At 44.9% G+C, this 27,226-nt stretch overlaps 1 protein-coding gene across 1 annotated transcript in view; it reads right to left on the reverse strand.

Moving 5' to 3' along the window:
* The window catches only part of LOC147731396 (uncharacterized), a 98,727-nt gene extending 71,901 nt beyond the window's left edge, over positions 1-26,826 (reverse strand). Inside the window, exons 1-2 of the mRNA XM_086958734.1 lie at positions 26,796-26,826; positions 15,097-15,144 (exon numbers count right to left, since the gene is read on the reverse strand). Of these exons, the coding sequence (XP_086814860.1) occupies positions 15,097-15,144 (48 nt within the window). The 5' untranslated portion in view covers positions 26,796-26,826. The remainder of the gene's footprint in view (positions 1-15,096; positions 15,145-26,795) is intronic.
* Between the last annotated feature and the right edge of the window lie 400 nt (positions 26,827-27,226).

Consider the following 27,226-nt stretch of genomic DNA (forward strand, 5'->3'; position numbering starts at 1 on the left):
GATTCAGCGTCAAAGGAATAGCAATCTGGGAAGTACCACCATTTTTATGATGGCCACTCTGCCCATCAGGGACAACGGCAGTTTACACCACACATCCACTTCGTCTTCCAATTTACTGTACAAGGCACCGTAGTTTTCGCGTATGAGGATGTCCGAGTCAGTATGCAGCATAACTCCGAGATATCTGACCGGTTCTGTCCTCCATTGTAATGGGTATTCCATTTCGAATCTAGTTGTCTTCGGAATCAGTGGAAACGCCACAGACTTTGCCCAATTTACCTTGAGACCTGAGAGGGCCCCGTATCGCACCACCTCCCTCAACACCGATGGGAGATTCATGTCCGGGTTTCGAACGTATAGCAATGTGTCATCTGCATACGATGAAATAACTATTTTGTACGTTGGGAAACTAATCCCCTTTTGACTATGATATTCCCTGAGGGCGCAAGCTAGTGGTTCAGCCACCAGCGCATATAGCAGTGGCGATAGCGGGCAGCCTTGTCTGGTGCCTCTGCTAATCGAAAAGGAGTCAGATTCTCTATCTCCAATGCGGAGTCTGGCCGTGGGGTGGTGGTACAGCGCTCCCATCATTAGCAAGAATGGCTCACCCAGTCCCATTCTCCGCAAGACTCGTACCATGAAAGGCCATTCCACTGAATCAAATGCCTTTTCCATGTCAAGGAAAATGGCTATTGCTTTTGTGTCCTGCCGGATATGCTGCATAGTGCCCAGTACCGTCCTAATATTGTAGGTGAGATTCCTGCCCGGTACAAACCCTGCTTGTTCCGGCGCAACCAACTCCGGGGCAAGTAGTGCCAGTCGCGTCGCCAACACCTTGGCGTAAAGCTTGGCATCGACGTTTAATAAGGACAATGGTCTGTAAGAGCTACATGAAGTCGGGGGTTTGCCAGGTTTAAGGATAGTTACAATCAGTGCTTCCCTCATGGATCGCAGCATATTGCCCTCAACACACACATCATCAAATATTGTGGATAAGTGTGAAAGCAGAATATCCTGAAACGCTTTATAAAAACCCACAGTAATTCCGTCACCCCCCGGGGCGCTACCAGAACGCATGCCAGCCAGCGCTTCCGCTATTTCGTCCATATGTATTGGTTGCATAAAAAGTTCCCGGCCGGAATCTTTCAGAAAAGGCAGCTGTATATGGCCCAGATAGTCATCAATGTCGTCTTCCATATTCCTGGTTTTGGAAGTGTAAAGCCACGAGTAGTATGTTTTGAACTCATCTACCATCTCGGCCTCCTCCGTGAGGAGTAACCAGTCTTCAGTTTCCAGGTCGGGTATCACCTGTGTGCGTCTGGAGTTCTTCAAGATCCGGGCAAGGAGGGAACTAGGGCGGTCCCCTTCGCCATAAGATCGGGCCATGGCATACTTCCCCATGTGTTGCACCTCTGTCGGCTTCTTCGTTGTATTCCGCTATGAGAGACTTGATGTCTTCCGCCACGTTGGCGCTAACATCGCTCAGCTGATGCTTTCCAGCTCGGTCCGTTGCTTTTCTAAGTGTTGCAATCTCTAGCGAATGGATTTGAGGACACTCGAGTGCTTCGACATCGCAATGCCCGGATGTACACCTTGAATGCATCCCAGACTGTGTGGAAGCTATCAACCGACCCGACGTTAGTGTCAAAGTACCCCTCTATGTCATCAGCCATCTCCCCCCTGAACTGGTCATCTAATAAGGAGTACGGTGGAAAGCGCCATGTGAAAGGTGGGATTCTTTTAGCAGGAGTCTCCAGAGTCAGGAGAAGTGGCGAGTGGTCCGAGAGTGTGCGCGCAAGTACCGTGCAGGAGCCGACGCATCTTGCCATTGAGGTAGTAATCAGCCAGCAATCAATTCTGGTGTGGATGTTGTGATAGGCGGAATAATGGGTGAACCCTCCGCTTCCAGAGTTTCTACTTCTCCACACATCCACAAGGTCTAGTGTAATGAGCTCTGATTGCACCTTCAGTGCAGCAGCCGAGACCCTGCGCGGCGGGCCCGATGACCTATCCAGTTCTGGGTTTAATACTAGGTTAAGGTCTCCTCCCCAGAGTATCTGTGTGTTAGTGTAAGCTCGGCAGTGTTAATCCAGAGTATCGTAAAAGTCCGGGGAGTCATAATTGGGACCATAAACATTTACCACAATGAGGTTGTATCCTTTCCCCGTGCATCTAGATATTAGATATCTGCCATCTGGGTCTGCTCTTAACAACGACAATGATAATTTAGCCTTAGGGTTCACCCATGTCAACACCCGTCTAGAATGTGTTGTGAATCCCGCTACCGTGATGTTGCCCTCAAGCCCCCTACTACAGAGCATTTTGCTTGTAAGCCGAAGATGTGTTTCCTGGATGAGCGCCAGGTCTACGTCATGCCGCTGTAAGTAATGTACTACCTTCCTAAGTTTGCGGTGGTCATTCAGACCCCTCACATTCCACGTCATTGCTCTGAATTTCCCCATCTCACTCGCCATAGTCACCTTGTTTGTTGTAGACATCTTAGCAGTGTGACAGAACTTTACATGGCAACAGAAAGCACAAGACAAGCGCAGGCAGTGTAAGCAGGTAAAAAACACAACATTATACCAGAAACAGTCCTCAACCCTCCTCCCTCCTCCCATAGCAGACCCACCCCAACTTGGCCTTGCCGGTCCCAAACCCTCCCATCCCAACCCTGTATCATACCACCAAACATGGTGACCCGAACTTCAACTAAGCATTGCCATCTGGGCTAAGGTCATTTGACAGTTCATGCACCTCAATATTGTCAGAGAGTTATGTCAAGCCCCCTCCTCCCTCCGTCATGCACTCCCAGTGGTGTGATCAGAGCATCTGCATATTACCACCAATTGTCATTAAGGAGTGCATCCCCCCCCCCAAAGCGGCAGCATACTCTGCCCTTACACATCTCAATGAGACAGTATGTATAAATGTCCACCTCAGACTTGAACTTTTCCGTCAACAACCCATGGATCTTATACATTTCCCTTAGGTCACAACTTTACTTATCTGCAAGTTGTTCATTAGATCGCGGAGTAGGCCGATCAGGTAGCTCCTTCTCTTCAGCTTGATTGGGATTCATATCAGCCAGCTATTGTCCGCAGCCAGTTCAATCTGCCGCAGTAGGACAAGGCCTTGGACATTCCTGCTCATCTAAATGGCTATTGTCACCATCCTCCTGACGGTCCGCGTTACCATTCCTCTTCAGTTCGTTAGGATCCGTAAAAATATGCGAATGGCCCTGCCTGTAGACACGTAGCTTGGCAGGATACAGCATCGCATAGTCCAGTTCCCTGAGGCTTTTCTTGTGCGGGGCGAAGTGTTTACGTGCTTCCTGCACTCTGGCCGTAAAGTCCGGGAATATTGATATCGCCGACCCTTCATATTGTAGATCCGCCTTGGCTCTAGCCAGCCTGAATGCCGTGTCCCTGTCTCTGTAGTTGAGCAGTTTCGCTATGATTGGGCAGGGTGGCATCCCCGGTCGTGGCCGAGGGCCCAGGGATCAGTGCGCACGTTCCACCACAAACATAGTCGAGAACCCCCCCCTCACCCAGGAGAATAGTGAGCAGCTTCTCAACGAAGAGTTCCATCTTGCCGGTCTGAGTGGACTCCGGCAGTCCTGGTATTCGAAGGTTACAGCGACGTGAACGCACCTCCAGGTCTTCGGTCTTGTCCTTGAGGGTCCTCATCAGGTCCTCCACTCGCTTGTGGGCCGTGTCTAGCTCCGTCTGCGCCTCTTTGACTTCCGTTATCCTCCTTTCCGCCATGTCGTGCTTTTCTGCATGTTTATCTAGGCGTTCGGCCATGCGGTCCATCCTATACGTCATGGCATCCATTTTGGTGCCCAGTGCAGAGATGCTGGATTGCAGGCTCTGTTCCATGGAACGGAGCATGGACTTGATATCTGAGTCCACTGTATGCTCCTCTTCCGGGTGCGCTTCCTCCCTGTGCTGTGCAGGACGGCTTTGTACTTGCACTCGTCTCTGCGCAAAGGAGAGTCTACTTTGCTTTCCCATCGGGACTGATCAGTCGATTCCTGTACACCGGAATTTCGGAGCCGGTCGTACCGGGGAGACCCACGGATCGTCCAGACGTCACCTCCGGGAGCAGGGTTCCCCCGAGTCCAGCCCGGTGTCCGACCCAAGTCACTTGGTTAGGCGGTTCTAGCTGCGTGCAAAAGGTCAGCACCAGCTCGTCTCTGCGCGCCCAGTTATGGTAGGCAAGGTCTCAGTTATGGCAGGCGAGGATCCGCTTTCACATCTGGCTAGGCGCCGTGGATGCTGTCTTCCGCCCTTCAGCCTAGATCTCAGGTACACAACGCTGCTGCTTGAATGTGTAAATAACCATCCCCTCCACTCAACAGGGTTTGCACCGTGAGTGTGCCTATCTCAAGAGTTTCCGCCTCAGTTCCTCTATCTGCCGTGCAGACCAGACCTCGGCAGGAAGAACCACCTGTGGGGCATCCGGGCTCTGTGTCCAACTCCCCAAACCGTAAATGACCTGTCGCTGTCAGTGTATGTGTATTAGGTCACACTGTGATTTATAATGGCCTTCAGGTGTGTTCCCAGTCCGGCCGCTCAGCTCCCAACTTCGCCGATAGGGAACCTCTTTCCCCGCTGGGCCTGTCTCCAAAATGGCACTTCCCCGCAGTTATGCACTTTCCCTGCGCCTCGGGGCCTTTAGGATACTTGCCGGGGCGGTATCAACCCAGACAGGACTGCGCTACCAGCCTCTCAGAGCGCGTCGTCGCTGGGGCCGCTCCGATCCCGTCAACGTGGGGCTCGCTTCCCGGCTCCCGGGGCAGACGCACACTCCTCAGCTGCACGTACGTGCACGTCGCACAGATCGATGCGCTGCCGGAAACCGCGGCTTGCGGCCTACCGTCGCTCGATTCTCCAAGGCGCCGCGTGCACTTCCTCCAGCGTCGGGCCTACTCCGCTCCAGTGCCACCGGTGTCACAATCTCTTCCGACGCCCGGTGATGTGGGCGGGGGTCAAATCTGCCGCTCTGAACAAGGATATTGCAAGGTATTTGTTTGTGCCTAGCGGAGCTATGGAATTAGGCGGCCATCGTCGCTGCCAGCAAGCTCCGCCCCCTACATCTGTATATGTATCGCTTTCATGCTTCATTCCACTGTGTGCTTGTATACACTTGTTTTGTTACAGGACAGAATTCTTCTAACCGTGACTTCATTATCCTACCATCAAGCATCCAACACATGGTAGGCTATTTTCTTTGCATGGTATATTTTTTTTTGTGGACAGATAGAATAATTTGTCCTCACAGTTGCAGTAGTGTTAAACTAGTAGGTCCTGAAGAAAGCCATGTTTGGCTGAAACATGTCGACCAGTCTGTTCTCTCATGTGATAGTAGCATTTTTTCACATACTATCCACACTCTGCTTTTAATCTTGTCATTATGGTGACCCCCCCTAATAAAGTTTGTAGTTTGACACCATAATAGTCAATCTTAACTATCACCCTTCATTATTATTTTTGTCAACACACTTTTAAGCACTGCAACTTTTTCCATACAGCACCATATACCACAGCTTTTTGGCTTTCCATCACTAGTGGATCTGACACTAGGGTTTCCTCACGATATCTGCAAGTGAGGAACCTAGTAGATACCTGTTTCCAAAAATCCCAGAGGAGGCTCCGCCAATTGGTGGGCTGATGGGTTTTCTTTTCTTTTCTTCTTTCCTTACACTGCCTAGTCTTTAAACGCACCACACTTGAGAAAGCAGATAACCTACAGCCTTTTCAGACCTATAGCATCCCCTGTGTGTTTTTTTTTTCTGGATAGTAACCCCGACAGGTGTATGAGACCCACGGCGGGGAGGCGGATTAGGCCAATATGAGACAATATCGCAAGTACTACTGGGATGTGCATGTTTTCGCAAGTATATTGGTGCCAGACCGTCCAGGCATCACACAGGACCATGGATTCCATCCAGGTCTGCAGCTGGTTAGCACGAGATATGCGACTTGCTCCAGGTATACACTTGAGAAGTAAAATACGGGGTCTGGGGAGGCGTTAAAGTCGCCTCCTATTATCGTGGCCCCTTGTGGAAGCTCCAGTATGGTGTCCTTCACTGCATTAAGCAGTTATGGATGTCACCACCAGCATAAAGTTTTTAATAATAATAATAAAGGGTTTTGTAGAGCGCTCAGTAAGCCATCACGGCGTGTCCCGGCGCTAATGGAGAAGTGGCAGACAAAAATATCCCACTAGGAAACCCCCTCACCAGAGCCTCACAGTGTGCACAAGTGGGTCTTCAGCAGAGACCGAAATATTGCCTCTCTGCTCTCCAACCTTAGAGCAAGCGGGAGTTTGTTCCAGTTTTGGGCGGCCAGTAATGTAAACGACCGCCCTCCCATTCTGGATCTCTTTATTCGCGGAACCGTCAGCAGCCCCGTACCTCCCGAGCGCAGGGCCCTGGGCGGCTCGTATCTGCAGACTAGGTCCCGAAGATAGGCGGGAGCCCTCAACCAGACAATCCGGTGGCACATAAGCAGGCATTTAAACAGAACACGTTTCTTTATGGGGAGCCAGTGGAGAGCATCAAGCGCCTTCTCTGAATTGGCTCTCCTCGGCCTCCTCAGCACCAGGCGAGCAGCCGCGTTCTGGATGACCTTCAGGCGGCCCATACTCCTCTCGGTGGTACCAAGGAACAAAACGTTCCCATAGTCCAACCGAGAGGCGATCAAAGCCTGCGTCATCGTCCTTCTGGCAGTCAAGGGTAGCAGATCCAGAGTCTTATTTAGAACCTTCAGGACCCCAAAGCACTTCCCCACAAGGCGTCTAATATGACCCTCATAGGACAGTGTGGGATTAACCCACACTCCTAGGTTTTTTGCTTCCTCACATGGTACAGGAGTAGCGCCCAGACAGGATGGCCAGCTACTGCTCTTACCACCCACCACCACCCACCAGCAAAACCTCGGTTTTGGAGCCATTGAGCTTTAAACTATGGGCATCCATCCAGTCAGCCAAGGCCTGCATGCAGGCCTTGAAATTGGAGGATGCTCCTGTGGGGTTTTGAGACAGCGAGATAAGCAGTTGAGTGTCGTCGGCGTAAGACACCAACTCCACCCCAAAAGCTTGGACAACCTTGGCCAGGAAAGCCATGTAAAGATTGAAAACTGTAGGGCTCAAAGCTGAGCCCTGTGGCACCTTTATGGAGGAGGACAACCACTCTCCATGAGCCCTCTGTGTACCCAGAACAGAACACCCAGCCATATACAAACCGCTTCATAAGAGGGTAATCTTCAATAAGCAGATGCATTTCCTGCAACATTAAAGCTGCAGGTTGGTACTTTTTGACATGGTGTAGGACCTCTGATCGCTTATTCCAGTCAAGAAGACCATTGACATTCAAGGACGTAAACCTAAACTGCCTCAGTAGTTTTGGTCGGAGTTTCAGTGTGGATAAATAGTGGTTATGGGTGCCAAATCTGCAGTCAATTGTGAATGTATGCAGTGTTGGTCAGTATAGTGTGGGTTGGTGCATAGTGCTATCTCTGATGCGAAAAGGTGGAAAAGAGCTAGAAGATTAGTACAAACAAAACTTAATAAAGAAACCTATCCACCCCCCAACTCCCCTCCACCACACACTTCTTCCTTTGAAGCATCTGTTGTGTGGCATTAGTAGTTGCCACACCCAGCCGATGTGTGAATCGGAGAAGATCACATTGATTAGTTGCTGGTCTTGGATTCACACCTATATCGCTGGTCACGGTCCAAAATGTGCACCATGTGGTGCTTGGGGGACGATCATGGCTACAGATCGTGTTCTGTCAGGATCTGAGGTTCCTGATGAAATCCTGATGTGGCTCCTGCCTTTCCTTGATAGTGTTCTCCTGCAAGACTTGGTGGGCAGACGTCGATTGTGTCAGTTGGCGGTGGGCCAATCATGTGTAATTTGATACAAACATCCAGCTTTTTGGTCACCGACATCCAGACTGCCTCCGGAGTGTCAAAAAAGTATGTTTTAGAGTCATGGATTACTTTGAGCCCGGCGGGGATAGGAGCATGTATTATATGTGCATGGCCTAGCATTTCTGCTTAACGTCCCCATAAGACGTTCGCCGTTGTTGGACTGCCCTGGTGTAATCAGGGATTATCATGATCTTTACAGATTCAGAAGTCAGGGTTCCTACCTGATATGCTGTACGCGGGATTGCGTCTCTGTAGTTCAGGGCCTAGGCTATCATGGGGAGAGATGCCTAGGGGAAAGCTGCTGAGCCATAGAACGATGCATCTTCTCGATGGTAAAGACAGAGGACAGCTGCTACTTTGGTGCCCAGGATTCCAGCCATCTTTCTAAGAATTGCTCTGTGTGAGGGAGCTTGACGCTTTCTGGAAAGCCAGTGAAGCGCAGATTATTTCTCTGTGACCTATTTTCCGCATCTTCCACACAGTGCTCCAGGACTGTGGCAATAGAAAAAAGCTTGGACACTTTGTTTAAGAAAGACCACCTATAACCCCTACTTTCAGCTTTACTCACCTGGTGGACCACATTTTGGAGATCTTGATGCAGGAGAGACATCATTCCATCCTTCCCCAAACTTAGTTTTGACCGCCTCTCATGAGGATTGGAGGATTGAAAAGCTTTTAGCATAGTCCCCAGGTCACCAGCTGGGGATGGCTAATGTGATTCAAATTCTTATAGTAGCATCATTCCAGTCGGGAATGACGTCCTCAGGTGCACGCTGTGTAGAAAAATTTCCTTTGTGGCTTTATACTTTCAAAATAAAGTTTTATTGAAACATTCAATTTCTTTGATTGTAATCCTTAAGTTTTCATACAGTTCATAAATCAAAATTATACTTGGCCCAATGCATTTCGGGCATTGATGCCCTTCATTAGGGGCATTGATTCTCTGTTAGAAAAAATGAAACACAACTGTCATCTATTCGTTATTATATACATAGGAATTTTCATAATTATGAAACTCTATCCACACTTATCAAGTCTGTTCACTGTTTAGTACATAGACCTTACATGAAGATACAAAACATTTCCCGTTGTTTGCTATATTTTGCAATGAGCTAATCGGATTCATGAAATTGATACAATTACTAAAATAAAACAACCTGTGCACTATTGCTGTCAATATTGTTGTTTACAAACAGTTGTGTCCTGTATGTGGTACACGAAAAAAATGGACGTGGAACAAAACGTACCTTCTACTGTCGGGAGTTTATAGAAATATGTTTAAATCAGTCAATTCAATGCGTGTGAACCCACGAAAATTAGCCTGAAAACAAACGGGAAAATTGTCGTGCGCTTAATATTCTATGTTTTGGTACCATGTAGTGTAAGGAAGTTTATAACTGGGCTGACATATATGCCAGGAGAAGACAACACAACTTCACATCCAACTGATGAAACATTGTCTTCGGATGATTCCCAATCTAGGAGACAACCCCCGTGATCTAAACCTCCCACGAAAACAATGCAAGAGCAACCAACCACATCCAGTGGTACTAACAACACCGGGAATTCTTTTTTGGAGAGAGGCCAAAAATCATCCGAAGAACCAGGAGGGGCAAAAGGTCAAGTAACCGAGGACTCAATCTCAAGAAACACCAGGAGTCAAAAACCCTAGTTATTAACCTTTCCAACCAACAAATATCAAACACTGAAATTAATGTCTTACAAAAAGGAACCACGTTTGTATCAACATTCCACTCTAAACTTTTGGACACACAAATATGCATTTACAAGTTCATAAGAAAATTACGTCTAAGACATTTCTTCAGTAATGTCATTCAAACAGCAGATGAACCACCCAAAGATACCTTAAAAGGTCTCAGAAACAAAAGTAAATTTATCCCTCCGGTGAGCCACAAGGTTTTGGACGCATTTGAAAAAGTAATAAATAAGGAGGTAGAGAAAATTTACAAACAGCCAAAGTCGAGAGTCACTAATCTTTCTAACAAAGAACGAAACATCTTGAAAAAACTGGCAGAAAATCCTGAGCTTACCATACGTCAAGCAGACAAGGGGGGCGCCCTTGTCTTTCTAAATACGGACTACTACAATAATCAAGTAAATGAACACGTAAATGATTCAAATATCTATTACAAAATAGAGAGAGACCCTACAAAAGAATTCACAGAGATACTTTCCATGCTAATAAACCTTGGTGTAATTGGATCTAAGGAGAAACAATATCTCATGAAATCTAATCCTTCAGTACCATATATATATATGATACCAAAAGTTCATAAACACCCCACCCACCCTCCCTGTAGACCAATTGTGTCCACGATCAACTCCATCCATGAGCCAATTGGTAAGTACATTGACCAACATCTACAGCCACTGGTACAACCTATGTCCACTTACATTAAGGACACAACCCACTTTCTAAACATACTCGAAGACCAGAAAGCACAATTCACCAGTGAAATGATTCTCTGTACTATTGACGTATAGTCATTATATACCTCAATCCCGCACAATCTTGGACTAGACGCGACCGCGTCATTTCTCATGTCATCAGAAATGTAAGACGGTTTAAAGGTATTCATCATGGAGGTCCTGAATTTCACAATATATCACAGCTACTTTTCATGGAAAGAGTCGTTTTATAACCAAAGCACCAGCCTATGCAAATCTTTTCATGTACAGGTTTGAATTGGACAACATCTTGAACAAAGAACATTGGTCGAAAAATCTCATTACATATAAGAGATACATTGATGACATTTTTGTCTTATGGAAGGGAACACAAACGGAGTTAGAACATGCTATTGAAGATTTGAATGGTATTGATGATCGGATCAAATTCACCCACAATATTCAAACAGTCAGTTTACCGTTCCTGGATGTGCTCATCCAGAAGACCCAAAACAAACTTGAAATCAGTGTCTTCACTAAAACCACGGACAGAAACTACTAATTACATTTCTCGAGTTTTCACCAGCATTCTTTAAAAAGACATTTACCAGATTCCCAACTGTTGCGAATAAAAAGGATCTCATCAACGGAAGAATCATTGAACCAGAGTATACACACCTACATAGGTAAATGTCATGAGCGAGGTTACCCAATGGGGATTCTAGAAGAAGCCAAAACTAAAGTGTCAAAAATAGACAGAAGATCATTATTACAGTCCCCACTAAAGACAAAAGAAGAGGAGAGAATGGTATTTGTTTCAAAATACTCAACTGAAAGTACCAAAATCAAGAGAATCATACTGAGAAACTGGTCATTACTGACATTGGAGGACGATTTTAACAACATCTTTCAACAAAATCCACGTTTTGCATTCCAGAGATCCTCTAACATCAAAGAGATATTAAACAAAAAACCACAAGCCATACCAACAAGCACAAAGGCATGTTACCTTGCCACAACTGTGGCAATCGCAACGCAATCATAAAAGGCAATGAAATCAAACACCAGAGCAAAGGATTTTCAATCAAACTAAGAGCACCGCAACATGCGACAGTCGGAACTTGATTTATTTGATAAAATGCCCATGCGGCCTAGCCTATATTGCGAAAACGGAACGAAAAATAAAGACACGCATTATCGAACACAAAAGTAACATTCGAACAAAGAATGCAAAATCCCCTTTGGCATCACACTTCAACAACTACAATCACTCCCCGAGTCAAGTACGATTTCTTGTTTTGGAAACTGTCCCTGTGTTACCAGGAAGAGACAATACCCAATACCTCTTACGAAGAGACATTTTTTTGATTTCCCATTTGAATACGGCACAACCTAAAGGTCTTAATGACCGTGTGGATCTGAACTGTTTTTTGTAAATTCAAAACCTCACGGACTTGTTGATAAACTGAGAGCGCAGAAAAAATTGCTAGGTTTTGTCTATTGTAACTTTTATGGATCCAGCTTTTAGCTGTTTGAAACATGCATCAGGAACTGGTAATGTATTTGATCATGATTTAAGTTTTATTTATTGTCTAGTGTAACACGAATTGTGTACAAATTGATTATGAGTATTTGACATGTAAAATTCAGATACATGTAAAATTCAGATATGTCCCACTGATTCCACTATAGTACTCAGATTCGTTTGTCCACACACTAATTCTTACGTTTTTTTTTCACTATTCGTCAATAGCTATGAAAACCCGACAGATCGCAAATCTTTTTCAGTTTCGCATCAAGAAACTACACACAGTCCGTCTTGAATTCCTTTTTGCAACCCACGTGCATCACTTCCGGGTCGAGAGTGTTAAACATCCGATATTCGCAAAAATACCGGCAAACACTTTTATGAACTTGCGGCAGGATCACTCAACCGCCCGATGACACATCAAAAACTAGGTGAGAGCCATAAGCATTACAATGCCTCCATTTTTTAACTAACGCAGTCAGCGCACTTTGAGTCCTAACGTGACTCATCACAGGTACTGAACCGATTGGGTTCTTTTTTCAGATAGTGGTCTGTGAACCCGAACGACATCGCCTACGTTTCTGGCCTGACGGAGACACTTTAAACTCTCAGGTATGACCGTAAACATAACACTGACTTTTCCTTACCGCACATGGCACCAAAACATAGAATATTAAGAGCACAACAATTTTCCCATTTGTTTTCAGGCTAATTTTCGTGGGTTCACGCGCATTGAATTGACTGATTTAAACATATTTCTATAAACTCCCGACAGTATAGAAGGTACGTTTTGTTCCACACCCATTTTTTTCGTTTACCCCATACAGGACACAACTGTTTGCAAACAACAATATTGACAGCAATAGTGCACAGGTTGTTTTATTTTAGTAATTGTATCAATTTCATGAATCCGATTAGCTCATTGCAAAATATAACAAACAACAGGAAATGTTTTGTATCTTCATGTAAGGTCTATGTACTAAACAATGAACAGACTTAATAAGTGTGGATAGAGTTTCCTAATTATGAAAATTCCTATGTATATAATAACAAATAGATGACAGTTGTGTTTCATTTTTTCTAACAGAGAATCAATGCCCCTGATAAAGGGCATCATTGCCCGAAATGCATTGGGCCAAGTATAATTTTGATTTATGAACTGTATGAAAAATTAAGGATTACAATCAAAGAAATTGAATGTTTCAATAAAACTTTATTTTGAAAGTATAAAGCCACAAAGGAAATTTTTCTACACAGTGTGCACCTGAGGACGTCATTCCCGACTGGAATGATGCTACTATAAGTATTACTCCAGCCCCCAAGACTCAGAAGGAGGTACTCAATTAGCACATAACCACTATCAGTATTCGTTTCACCAACACAAGTAACCTTGAGTGCGATAATATTCATAATGTGATTCGAAGCCATCTGTCAATGTTTCAGTCTCCTGAGGCATTTGCACAGTTAACCTGTCCATTTTGGTGTAATGTAATGTAATGTTTTACTTGTAAAGCGCACTGTTGCCTGTCGGCGTCCTGGCGCTGTAAGTGTGAACGCTGGGACCTTTGGCTTTCCCCATCTTGGTCATGAATGGAGATCAGGGCCGCAGAGGTCTGGCCATTGCGGTAAAGGGCCCAGGTTGTGCTCCGACAATGGAGTAAAAGGGGAAGGCTAAGCATTCATCAGCCTACCCAGCTCCCAGGGGTCCCCCCAGGTAAATGGCCTTTCCCTCAGTGGCCCGAATGCCTCTGGGACACACTCATGACCCTTCACAGTCAAGCATGTGTCAGATCCCCAGGCCACTTTCTTGGGTCCCCCCACGTGGAAGGAGATAGATGGAGGAAGCACAAGCAGCTGGGTCTATGGCCAGGGTGACCCAATCACTCTCCAGCAGGGGCCTCCCTTTCTCCCAAAAGTAGAAGGTGGTAGGCATGAGGACCTGAAACCCCCGCAGTCACCACAAGTCAGTCTATTGCTGGTGGTTTGGCAGTGGGGGGCTGCAGCATCGTGCAACTCCAATGCTGCGTCGAGATGGGCAGGCCACACCACAGGCAACAGCCCTGGTTGGCTGCACCCGGCACCCAGATCACAGGGAGACAACAGCTTAGGCCACCTCCCCCTCTTCCTCCAAGGTGTGTGCTCCTTTTGTCCCTGGGCTTCGGCAATCATCGGCCCAACTGCAGTCGCTTTGTGCAAGGCAAGCAGGTCTGTGCAGAGGTGGCTGCACTCCTAGGACTCAACCGCGTCAGGGGAACAGCCATTCAACAGTTGTGATCCGTGGCAGGTACAGAACTGGTGAACTGGTTCGGGAGCCACCTGGCAGCGGGGCTCCCTGGCAGAAGGACTAGTGGAGGAGAGAAGGCTCGGTAAGCTTCAGGATGATCACAGATGATCGAAGAGTCCCGGAGTGCTACAGAAATGTGCCCACCATCTCGGCCTCCATGGCCACCCCTCCCCATATTCAGTTATGTTTATGTTAAGTCCCTAGACAGAACGCAGGATTCTAATCTTTTCAGACTTTATTTGAGATTTATCACCCCCACATAATCCCTGTCTTGCTCACCTACCCATGGAGCCTACGAGGCAGGTGTTTTGAACACAGATCGTGGTAGCAGTCAAGCACAGCATCACATAACTTTTCAAAGGTGTTTGCCCTCAGTAAAACCCCTTTTTTTACCCAGGTAAGCATTCATCGTGATATGTACATTTGTGACTAGTACTTGGAATCAACCTGTTTTTATGTTCATAGACACCCTATGTCATCAATGACCTATTCATGTTGAACCTAGAAGCTCCAGAATTTGAGCATACAAGTTACCATTCCTTTGACCAGTGCAGCGAGCTTTCCCCAGTTTTGCTACTCGGGCTTCATCTGGATCCACTACAGTTGCAATATGCCCAGAGTTTCATCTCTTTCACAGCCTACCTGAATGGAACCTATATCAAATTCATGTCATTCGATGAGATAGAACATAAAATTGCTCCAAAAGCAAACATGGTTTTGAGGGCCCCTTTACTTGGAAGGTATTGTTTCATGTCACATTTCAGCTTTGTAACTGATTACTTCTATGAGATGAAGCCAATCACATATCCTTCTATAGTACTGTTATCAAAGACAGCCACAAGAAGATTTTGATCATTGTTAAATTAGGCATATTATTTACTATCTGACTTTTTACTGCATTGCATCGGTGGGAAAAATGGAAAGCAACACTGACCAGTGCCTCTGGAACCAGCAGCTGGTCTGCGCTGTCGCCTTCAGCCATCTTGAAAAATACAAATGAAAAGAATTGTATTTTGCAGATTCATCTAAAATAACATTCATAGGTCAACAAATGACTAACCATGCAAGAAAAATCTTAGTATTGGTAATTAACATCCCACTCGAAAATAGTTTGCCACCCACCCACTTCAAACATACAAATTCAAAGCAATTAGTGCTATATATGCAAAGTGCAAATGTATAAAAAGCAGAGCAATATGTGTTAAAACAGTACATTCAAACTTTAACATGAAATGCATGATATCATTTATCCAACTTATTGTATGGTGGGTTAATTGTAAACATTCAAATGGCAATAAAACACATACATAGGCTGTCTAGTTTTCGTTTTCTAATGATTTTCACTAGCAAACACCCACAGGATGAAAATCACCATTTAAAGTTTGAAACCGAAAAGCACTGGTATGAGCTACTAGAGGCAAGTAGTGCCCATGTTAAGCTGCAGCAGCTGCAGACCGAAGGGTGGGCCCAGGTATTCCTCACTAGTGCTACCTGACCAGTAGACTGCACTGGTAGTGAGAAGCTAGGAGGCGGATCAACGGTTTCGTCTAGGCCTTAAATGCAGAGATTCTGCCTCCTTCAGTTACTGTTGCCAGCCACCAAGGACCCTGCATGGGCCCCAGGACACAGGCAAGATGCCCACCCCTTGAGGAGCCTGAAAACAACTGGGGTTGGCTCATAATCAGTGAGGCTGAGCCGTAATCAATAATCAACAAAAAACAGGTGCCAATACTGATCGTGAGGAGGTAATTATGCCTGCCAAACGATTGGTACTTACTGGCAGAGGGAACATGAGTGCCTACTGTGGTTGTAGTTTCATCAGGCCAGTATCTAGGCGGGTGGGAGGGAGCAATGTGTCAAACACACCCACCCCATTGGGGGTGAGAATGTCTACTAGGCAATTGGTCTCAGCAGAATGTGACTGGTGGTGGAGCACATTGCAATGATCGCTTACCCCGGTGGGGGTCAGAAAGCCTGCAAGGCAATTGATCCAAGTAGGCACTTACTGTTGATTGGAACAGGACTTCCTGCTTGGGCTGGGATCCCGACAGGCTAATATCTAATTAGCTGGGAGCACCGTGCCAAGCTCTCTCACCCCATGTGGGACAGAAAGGCTGCAGATAAATTGTTCTTGGCAGGCGCTAACTGGTGTGGCTGGGGAGTGGAGCATGCCTTTCTGCAGCTTACGCTCTAATGTTATGCCCAAGAAATAAAGTAAAAGCACTGACATTTGATGTAAAAAGGAGACAGAAAGGGATATGATTTAGTGGGGTTGAATTGCACAAAGCTAAACCAGAAATCCTGCGCTCAATCACAGCTTTCCCACATAAATGAACTGTATGTACCTAGGCAAATACTTTATTTCAAGAGAGTTTCCTTGTAATTCTTTATCACATTTAAGAGCTCATTCAAATAGATGGTTTCAGAATTTGTGTTCCATAAGAAATAGAATGTTGGTCCATTTGTACCAAGAATCTAGGTCACAAAGGACGCACACAGCAACAGACTTGCCTCTTAGTCGGTGCCTAATTTGTAAAATATGAAGTGCAGGTGCTCAAATGTTTGGTGGAGGCCAACCCTACTTTTCTCTGCCTCCACCCATTTCCTCCACTGACTCCACCCACTTACTCTATTACCTCCACCCACATCCTCAACTGGCACTGCTAAACGTCAGATGCAATACACGATCTGAATTTCAGCAAAGGAGCTTTCCTCATAGTAAGGTTTTGATAGGAGGTCCCCCTGCCCTGTGAACATTTTGAAAAAGATTAAAACAAAAGTGCATTTAAAGCACAATTTTGGAATAAATGAGCTAAAATCACTATTGCATTGAAAAGGGACAATTCCAGTGCTCGATGAGCCGATTTGCGGAAAGGACAATAACATTTTTAACAGAGTAGGAGTTTAAAGATAAAACTTTACATAGCTTATGTGACAAAAATAAACCAAAATGTGCTGAAAACACTCTAAACAGATAATAAAATCATGCAATACACTTGATTAAGTCACTTTGTCACTTCCAGTGGCCGAAGGGGTTTATGGTTCATAAATAGTAGAGTATTCTGTTAAAGCGATTACTTTGAGAGAAACAATAAAAAAAGGATAATTACCAAGTGGGCTTGTTACTATAACTTACTCCCCTGGAGCTATTTGTGTAAGTGTTAGACATTCAGACTGGTAAAAAACATGGAACTTAACAGGCGTTTCCAAATGTAGTTCTGTATCACACAGACAAGACAGAATAGAAAAGAGGCATATATTCTAAATATGGCTTTTAAATTAAAGATTTGTATCTTAACATAAAGCACAGAAAAATGCCATCTCCCCAAAAATGTCCTAGAGGTAACTAGGCAAAACTATAGGTAGTGGCTGGGCTGTTTGAATTTGACCGTATCATACCTATTAGTGTAAAATGACCATAGTGTCATACAAAATATAAATATATTTAATATATATAAAAAAGAAAAAGTAAGTTAAGTCTTATAAAACCAAAATAAATATATAAAATAGAACAATAAATATAGCATCCAAATAAGGAAGACACAAATATAAACAAAATTAAACAAATTGACACGGTCAATAAAGTGATATTAATGCAAAAAAATAATTAAATGTCTAAAAACAATGTAAAGCTCAACTTTTTTAAAACATTACCATGACACGTGTTTTGTCAGTTGGACTGGGCTAGCAGCTATTGTTCCAGAAAAGCGCACAAACAGTCTAAATTGCTTTTGCATTCCAAGTCTTCCTCTTTCCTCGCTTTACTCTTAGTGTCATGAGCTGCTCTTTATCCCTTTGCAAGCCATGACTGAACATAGAGGATGGAGTTGAATTTTTAAAATGGTAGTCAAACAAGATTTAAAAACATTAAAAGAAGATGGTGTTTCAGTCAGCAATGATACTCTTGTAGACATGCATGTAAGATTCATTTGAGAAAAGCTCCGCTCACATTCTGCAGTACTGATAGCAATAGTGTGCAAGGCCATCGAAAGCTCCTTGGACTGCCTTTTAATTTTTTTTTCTACAGATTCCTTATACTCTCTGCAAGCAGGTATGGTTTCTTGACTGGCAATGTTGAATCTTTTACACAGAGACTCAATATCACTTTCACCATAAAGAACAGGTAGGTCATCAGGCCAGTACGGTTTGTATAAAACGTTCACTTCGCTAATCAGTGTATCATATTCAGTCTTTATGTCAGTAGAATTAGTACCTCCTGTAGACAACAAACGAGGTCTTAGATTTTCTGCAAAACTACGAAAAAACTGTTCTGTTTAATGATTTTGTCAGTGGCCTTCCCTTTGTGCAGCATCACACCTTGGAACATATTTTCTTCTCTGGCCTTTTTAAACTGTGAGAAAGTTGTTCTTTCCTGTCTGTCATTACCTCAAACACTGCTATTTGCTGACAAATAGCTCGATGAGCATCAATAATTGTAGAGTCACGTTTCTGTAACTCAACTGATAACTCTTATAACTCCTGAAGAGTATATTTTGTGTTGAACTGTCACAGGAACCATCATCAGCTGCACTAGTAAAGTGCTTGTAGAGAGGGTAAGCATTCCAAACAGCCTACACCGTTCTGAAGCTTGATGCAACCCAATGAGTATCCAACACTGCCTATTCTGCAAAGCTAAATGTCAAAAGCTTCTGCACATTCACTTGGCTCCAAACAGTTATTTTTTCAGATATAGCAAATAGAGAATACAGCTTTTCAAGTAAGTTTTTTAAATGATTTGTAGCGCCAATATCATTCATGACATTATGAACGGCAAGTGCCATGCGATGTGCTGAGCAGTGCCAGCTCAACGAGGTCAACAATAATATTAGCTGGGGAGTCCATACCAGGTAGCTGCATTTGCATGTTCACAATTAAAGAACTTTACCTATTTAACGTAGTTGCTTTATCTAGTAAAAGACTTACGTTTGGGGAAAATTCAATACATTTGGCAAATATCTTCCTCTTCATTCTTAGGATATGTGGCGTTGTATGTTGGAGCAAGCTTTGCCCCATATCCAGTCCATTGAACTGATGGCAGTCTATCTCGGTTTCAAAACCATATGCTGGCGTGTTCAGCTTTGCTTCCTTATAAGCTACCTGAAATATTCTGGCTGTTGCTACATTTGTACTGATTGCGCTTTTGCATTTACTTGCAATACAGGACAATATTTAGCGTTTTCGAAGATTTATGGGAAAGTTGCAACATGAGCCTTGCTTTGTGCGTGGCCTCCAATCTTTTTCCTCAATGATTTCTGCTGTTCTATATTGGTGCCATATGCCTTCACAGTAAACTCTGTCCATTCTTTGGACAATTTCATTCCCCTGGATTTCTCAGCACCAAGATCACAGACTTGGCGACACACAGAACAGCCAAGGTTAGGGCCTTTAGCAATTAACTATGGATGCTTGTGTTGGAAATATATTTTTTCATCATGTTTCCAACCTTTAGGGAAAATATCTTTCCTAAAAACTCTGTCTGAATGTGGTTTCAGTGATAATATGTCAAACTGTTTGCTTGTGCGTGTTGTGTCCTCTGTCTCGGTCGCAATCTCCACAGCATGATGCTGCTCATCTCTAAGAGGACTATCTTCTGTCTTTCCTTCTGTAGGGGCGAGAACGCTGCTGCTAGCAGTAGTGTCACTCTGATCTAGTGCCTTCTCTCGCACTTCATCTTCCTTGTTCCCTTCATCCATTGGAAGTACATGGTCTTTTCTAGCAAGTTTGCTAGCAGGCTCCTCATCATCTTTGGGCTTAAATTTTGTGAAGTAGTTTGAAATCTTCTTCTGACCAGTGTGTGACATTCTAGGGAAGCAAAGTAAAAGAAAACACGCTAGACATGTGCAAAGTGCGATGCCAATTCATCCAAGTAACAGGCACAATTAATATTTATTTGCAGTTTGCACCAAAGACATTTCTGCATCTTCCCATCTATTACCATCCATGACTGACTACAAGTACAACCTAAATGGATCCTACTTTGCCTACCCAAATTCAGGCCTCTTACAATTCATAACCCTGCCTGCCTTGCAGCACTCACTGGAAAGACACACAAAGTCTTTAAAATGTATCTCATATTTAAGCTTTGGCTTCTGGTAATACTACAAAAGCAGGATGAAGTGGCAGTGTGCAGAGTTAGTTACACACTGTGATTCACAAAAATTATTAATTAATCGACAATCAGGGCTGGGAACTGGGAATCCAAAGCATCCCTGGTAGGTTTTGTTAGACCAGCCCGCATAAGGTGCGTAGCAAGCGAGTGCAGCGAGCTTAACAACTGCTAGAAGTGTTTGGGGGGGGGGGGGGATTCCCCCCTCAAGAACATTTTGTAAATAGAAATACAAAAATAGTGCACAACACTTTTCTCATTACATATTTAGCTGTATGAACTTTCAGAGCATAGTAAATCGTAAATGATGACCTGACATAAGTACCTAGGCCATAAACCATGGAAATGTCACACATAAGCATCCAAGCCATAAAGCATGGAAATGTCACACATAGGCACCCAGGCCAGAAAGCAGGAAAATCTCACACATAAGTTCTCAGACAAGGAAGCATGGAAATGTCACACAAAGGCACAAAGGCCAGAAAGCATGGAAACGTCACACAAAGGCACCCAGGCCAGAAATCATGAAAATGTCAAACAAAGGCACCCAAGCAGTGCTTAATTTGAAGAAGAAAAAAAGTGCCTGGGCCCTCGTCAGAAGGCCATTGCAGCCTGCACCACCCAATGCACCTGACGCCGCTGCCAACGACACTACCATGACACTCCGACAAGAATGACAATTCAGAGTATTCCAGCCCCCCTAAGTTATAGGAATGGTTTGGGCAAAAGGTATTAGTCATTTTCAAGGTATATCTAATTAAACAACTGTTCATGTGTTCATATTTAAATCAGATAAACAGCGCCACCATGTGGCTGACTGCCATAAATGCCGGTGTTGACAATTAAGTACCAGTGCTGAGCACGTGAAAACAGGCTCAAATTAAGCAGTGTACAGGGATCTGCAAAGAGGAAGTATAGTTGAGGAAAAACAAGATCACCACCAAAATATCACTGAATATAACACTTTTGCGGACAATGTTTTTACATGCAGTTAAATTGTGTGACTCACTTATTATGGAATTAGTAATGTGTTGGAGAGAACTAATAATTCATAATCTGGTAAGAGGGAGGTGCTATTACTGTCCCCCGGTCGAATGTGGCCCATGAATTTGAGAGAGTAAGCATATCATTATATAGTTACAAAAAGGGGGTGGGGTCGCACACTACTCACACACCGGCGGAAGTTGCCCCTAAGGACTCTGGTCATTGTAGTAGAGTGTTCGCGATGCATCATCTTTCGATCTTGCTATCTTCGCTGTGCTCGCCATCCCTGGACACGTGTTTCGGGTTTTCAACCCTCGTCAGCAGGGATAGGCAGTGTTCTGGGGTCGCCGATGGCTGCCAATATCTGCCAGGTATAGTACCACTCCGGCGCGTAGGTGCGGGATCCCAGGCTCGTCAGCCCGCTGCTCAAGGGAGCTTTAAGTTACAAAAAGGGGGTGGGGTCGCACACTACTCACACACCGGCGGAAGTTGCCCCTAAGGACTCTGGTCATTGTAGTAGAGTGTTCGCAATGCATCATCTTTCGATCTTGCTATCTTCGCTGTGCTCGCCATCCCTGGACACGTGTTTCGGGTTTTCAACCCTCGTCAGCAGGGATAGGCAGTGTTCTGGGGTCGCCGATGGCTGCCAATATCTGCCAGGTATAGTACCACTCCGGCGCGTAGGTGCGGGATCCCAGGCTCGTCAGCCCGCTGCTCAAGGGAGCTTTAAGTTACAAAAAGGGGGTGGGGTCGCACACTACTCACACACCGGCGGAAGTTGCCCCTAAGGACTCTGGTCATTGTAGTAGAGTGTTCGCGATGCATCATCTTTCGATCTTGCTATCTTCGCTGTGCTCGCCATCCCTGGACACGTGTTTCGGGTTTTCAACCCTCGTCAGCAGGGATAGGCAGTGTTCTGGGGTCGCCGATGGCTGCCAATATCTGCCAGGTATAGTACCACTCCGGCGCGTAGGTGCGGGATCCCAGGCTCGTCAGCACACGGCCTATCCCTGCTGATGAGGGGTAATACCCCGAAACACGTGTCCAGGGATGGCGAAGACAGCGAAGACAGCAGAAGATCGAAAGATGATGCATCGCGAACACTTTACTACATTGACCAGAGTCCTTAGGGGCGACACCGCCGGTGTGTGAGTAGTGTGCGACCCCACCCCCATTTGTAACTTTAAAGCTCCCTTGAGCAGCGGGCTGACGAGCCTGGGATCCCGCACCTACGCGCCTGAGTGGTACTATACCTGGCAGATATTGGCAGCCATCGGCAACCCCAGTACACGGCCTATCCCTGCTGATGAGGGGTAATACCCCGAAACACGTGTCCAGGGATGGCGAAGACAGCGAAGACAGCAGAAGATCGAAAGATGATGCATCGCGAACACTTTACTACATTGACCAGAGTCCTTAGGGGCGACACCGCCGGTGTGTGAGTAGTGTGCGACCCCACCCCCATTTGTAACTTTAAAGCTCCCTTGAGCAGCGGGCTGACGAGCCTGGGATCCCGCACCTACGCGCCTGAGTGGTACTATACCTGGCAGATATTGGCAGCCATCGGCAACCCCAGTACACGGCCTATCCCTGCTGATGAGGGGTAATACCCCGAAACACGTGTCCAGGGATGGCGAAGACAGCGAAGACAGCAGAAGATCGAAAGATGATGCATCGCGAACACTTTACTACATTGACCAGAGTCCTTAGGGGCGACACCGCCGGTGTGTGAGTAGTGTGCGACCCCACCCCCATTTGTAACTTTAAAGCTCCCTTGAGCAGCGGGCTGACGAGCCTGGGATCCCGCACCTACGCGCCTGAGTGGTACTATACCTGGCAGATATTGGCAGCCATCGGCAACCCCAGTACACGGCCTATCCCTGCTGATGAGGGGTAATACCCCGAAACACGTGTCCAGGGATGGCGAAGACAGCGAAGACAGCAGAAGATCGAAAGATGATGCATCGCGAACACTTTACTACATTGACCAGAGTCCTTAGGGGCGACACCGCCGGTGTGTGAGTAGTGTGCGACCCCACCCCCATTTGTAACTTTAAAGCTCCCTTGAGCAGCGGGCTGACGAGCCTGGGATCCCGCACCTACGCGCCTGAGTGGTACTATACCTGGCAGATATTGGCAGCCATCGGCAACCCCAGTACACGGCCTATCCCTGCTGATGAGGGGTAATACCCCGAAACACGTGTCCAGGGATGGCGAAGACAGCGAAGACAGCAGAAGATCGAAAGATGATGCATCGCGAACACTTTACTACATTGACCAGAGTCCTTAGGGGCGACACCGCCGGTGTGTGAGTAGTGTGCGACCCCACCCCCATTTGTAACTTTAAAGCTCCCTTGAGCAGCGGGCTGACGAGCCTGGGATCCCGCACCTACGCGCCTGAGTGGTACTATACCTGGCAGATATTGGCAGCCATCGGCAACCCCAGTACACGGCCTATCCCTGCTGATGAGGGGTAATACCCCGAAACACGTGTCCAGGGATGGCGAAGACAGCGAAGACAGCAGAAGATCGAAAGATGATGCATCGCGAACACTTTACTACATTGACCAGAGTCCTTAGGGGCGACACCGCCGGTGTGTGAGTAGTGTGCGACCCCACCCCCATTTGTATCATTATATAGTTACCCAGAATCAGCTTGACAGAGCAATTCTGCTGACACAGAATTGTAATGGATATCAATATTTTCATAATCCGGTGTCTATATCTGACATGGTTATCCATGGGCAGATTTCTCTGCCACAGAATATATAGAGCTCTACACGTTATTATTGGTGCAACAATACTGCAAGCAGTGCTGAATAAATGTATTCGCTCAAAAACAAAACAAGCTTATTTTAGGCAAATGTGCTTTTGCCTCAAAATGTGAATCGCCCAAAACATACAATTCAAGAAAAAAGTTTGATCTTCTTGCTACAGAAATAGATTTATTTATATAGAGGGCCTCATTTATGAAACCCTGCAGGGCCCCAAAACGTCACTTTTTGTGCTGCCCAGGTGGCACATGAGCATGAATCATATTTACCAAGTAGCACTAAGCCACTTTTTAAGGTCAAGCATTCAAGACCTCTTGTATATACTTCAGTTTATACTTATACTTTAGTATATACTTATGTGTGTATGTACTTTGTGGGCTCTGGAGATCAGCCTTAGGACTTGTTTGCCTCCGCTTAGGGACTTTTTTCGGTTCAAATGCCTCTATTTAACTGTCTTGATAGAAAACGACCAGGAGAGGTCAGTAAAATACCAGAATTGCTTTCTGCTGAGGGGCTTTCTGTTTTTTTATTTTTCTGGCAACTGCCTCTATTTAACTCTCTTGATAGTGAATGACCAGCAGAGTTAAAAAAAATACCAGAATCACTTTAGCATTCTCTAGATTCGAATCTCTAGATTCGATTCCATGGAAATTGTCTTCCACGAGCATCCGTAGACAATTAAAAAAAATGTAATCTTGTATTTTCAGTGATATGACCACCGAAGGCCCTGATTTTATATTAAAAACAGAGCTTTGGACTTTACCATTTCCTGCTGAAAGGCAATATTTCTCTCCATGTGTTCCAATGTGTCAATCAGTTTGGCACTTACTTTCCCTCCATGTTAAAGAACTGTAGATGTTTCAGCACCCAGGCTAATTTGCTGCATGGCTAAATACATAAAAGGTCCTAAAGGCAAGACCGACTGAATTGCAAATGCTCGTTTGGTTAATGGTGCCTCGTAAATATTGTTCCCTTTAACGCAGTTTTCTGTGTTAAAGCAGCGTGCAAAGGATGTTGCTGGGGGCGTTCTCAGCAACCTCCGTGGCTTTTTGACATTGCCCCACTGAGGCAGTGCCAAAAACGTACGCCTCCCATATGAGGCACAACGAGGAGAAATATCATTATTTCTCCTTGTTTTTCCATTTTCTATGTGTGCTGCAGCACACATAGTAAGAGGAAAACGCCTTGTGATTAATTTTGGGCAGGAAGGGAAACCTTCCTGCACAAAAACAATCATCTCTGCAACCCAAACACACATGCACCATGGTGCAAAGGTGTCTGCCTTGGCGCACGGCAGCCTATTGTGTGCTGGCGCGGGGGAAAAGGACAGGAATACGGTGTATCCAATAGATACGGCACGTCCTGCCCTTTTCTTTTAGCATACAGCAGTGCAGCAGGAAAGAATGCAGTGCTGCCCTACGGCAAAACCTCATAAATGAACCCCAGAGTTTTTATTTTTGAAAATTATGAGCTGCAAATGACACAGTCAAATTTGCCAAATGGCCAACTCTACTTGGAGCTTGTTTCAGCAAATACCAATTTAAAATATATTTAATCAAAGTCAGTCAGAGTAGTAATCTGGAAAGAATTTATCTAATTTTTTGTTTGTCCATTAAGACTTTAGGACAAAGCCCAAAATGCACAGTAAAAGACAAGGGAGAAACTGAAATCTCCTTTATAGAGTTACACCCAGGACAAGGTAATTTGCTACTACAATTAGTAGATGACCTGATGCGACTGGGACACGACAGTAGTGCATTCTGTGACTTGTAGTCATGGTTGCATTCAATTGAACCAATTAGGCTAACATATCATCCGAAAAGTATCATTTGTGAAAGGAAAGTCCAGGACTGGAAAAACTGAATTCCAGTGACATGGATTCATCTGGCAACCAGAACGGAAAACACAAACACTAAAATGTAATATATTACACAAATTACCATGAATAGAAACATGGGAATAGCGTGACACATCCATCGAAAATCTGTAGTTACAAGGTAACGGATTCATTAAATTATGTACTTGTATATTTATTTCCCTTCTTGGTATGGGCCGATTGTCCTCTGGCTAGTGATGGTGGCCAAAATCTAGGACTAGCTGCTAAGCGTGATAATGACGAGACGCAAATTAATTTATTTACACATGACGTAGACACTACCTTTCAGCATGTATTAATAGAGTGGTTCGTGAAAATTAATGCCCCTCTTAGTTAAGTAGTTGAAAATCGAAAAAACGAACACATTAGCAGTGATTTGGTAAATCCAAGAGAAGACCAACTCGTAGCTGCCAAATGGCCCCATGTTACAGCAGAACAGAAAGTCCTGTTTTTTCAGACACCAGCACTTTCAGACATGGCCAATAGTTATAACAGGAAAACAGAAACTAGGGATCCCAGCATGTTTTAGAGACTGCCTGAAATCCAAGGTCCTCTAAAACACACCTTTGGAAAGGGTCAGTTCATAGCTACTTTTATGTACTTGTATGTGAATATATCAATTTAAAATAAAAAATAAAAATCTAAATCCGCAAGAACAACGTTAGCCAGTTTGTAAATCGGGGTATTAACGGATCTTCTGTGATTTGAAGCAAGCAAATACATTGTGCTACATGAAATAATGCGGGCTTTAGTTACAATCCTATTTCATCATAAAAAACACATAAACTTGTTATGCTGGCGCTGCATTCAAAACAAACCCGTGCTAGTAACATGAAAAACAGCCTTACTATAGTATTTTCTTCAATGATGCCACCTAGGAAGTTGCAACTTACCACTTTCTTTGAGGAAAACTAAGCAACTCACTGCAGGGTTCATTAAGCTGTACATTGGTTTCACCTGTTTTAAGATTCAACTGCCAATCTGTGCTTGCATCGTAGCCACGTGACGTCATCTTTGAAAACTTCCTCCGACAGTCAGCAATATTTGGAATTCAGGGAGGGAATTTTTGCATTTCAAATTAGTTATGGTCATGGGGAGATAAGTCGGCAGCTGTCCTTTATATGTTGTGTAACATTATGGTGGTTGCCATGTCACATTGCGTATGCCGAAGACTATTTGCCCTGTCTCAGGACGTTGTATGGAGAAATCAGTGAATTCTGGGAGTTGAAGTCTTCTTCATTTACGTCAGTTTAAGCAATCGGACTTTAAGTCCTGGTATGCTTAGTGTTCCGATACAAAAACACAATTCTCTGAACATGGATAT

The sequence above is a fragment of the Lissotriton vulgaris genome, chromosome 2_1 (genome assembly GCF_964263255.1).
Source record: "Lissotriton vulgaris chromosome 2_1, aLisVul1.2, whole genome shotgun sequence".
Taxonomy (NCBI): Eukaryota; Metazoa; Chordata; class Amphibia; order Caudata; family Salamandridae; genus Lissotriton; species Lissotriton vulgaris.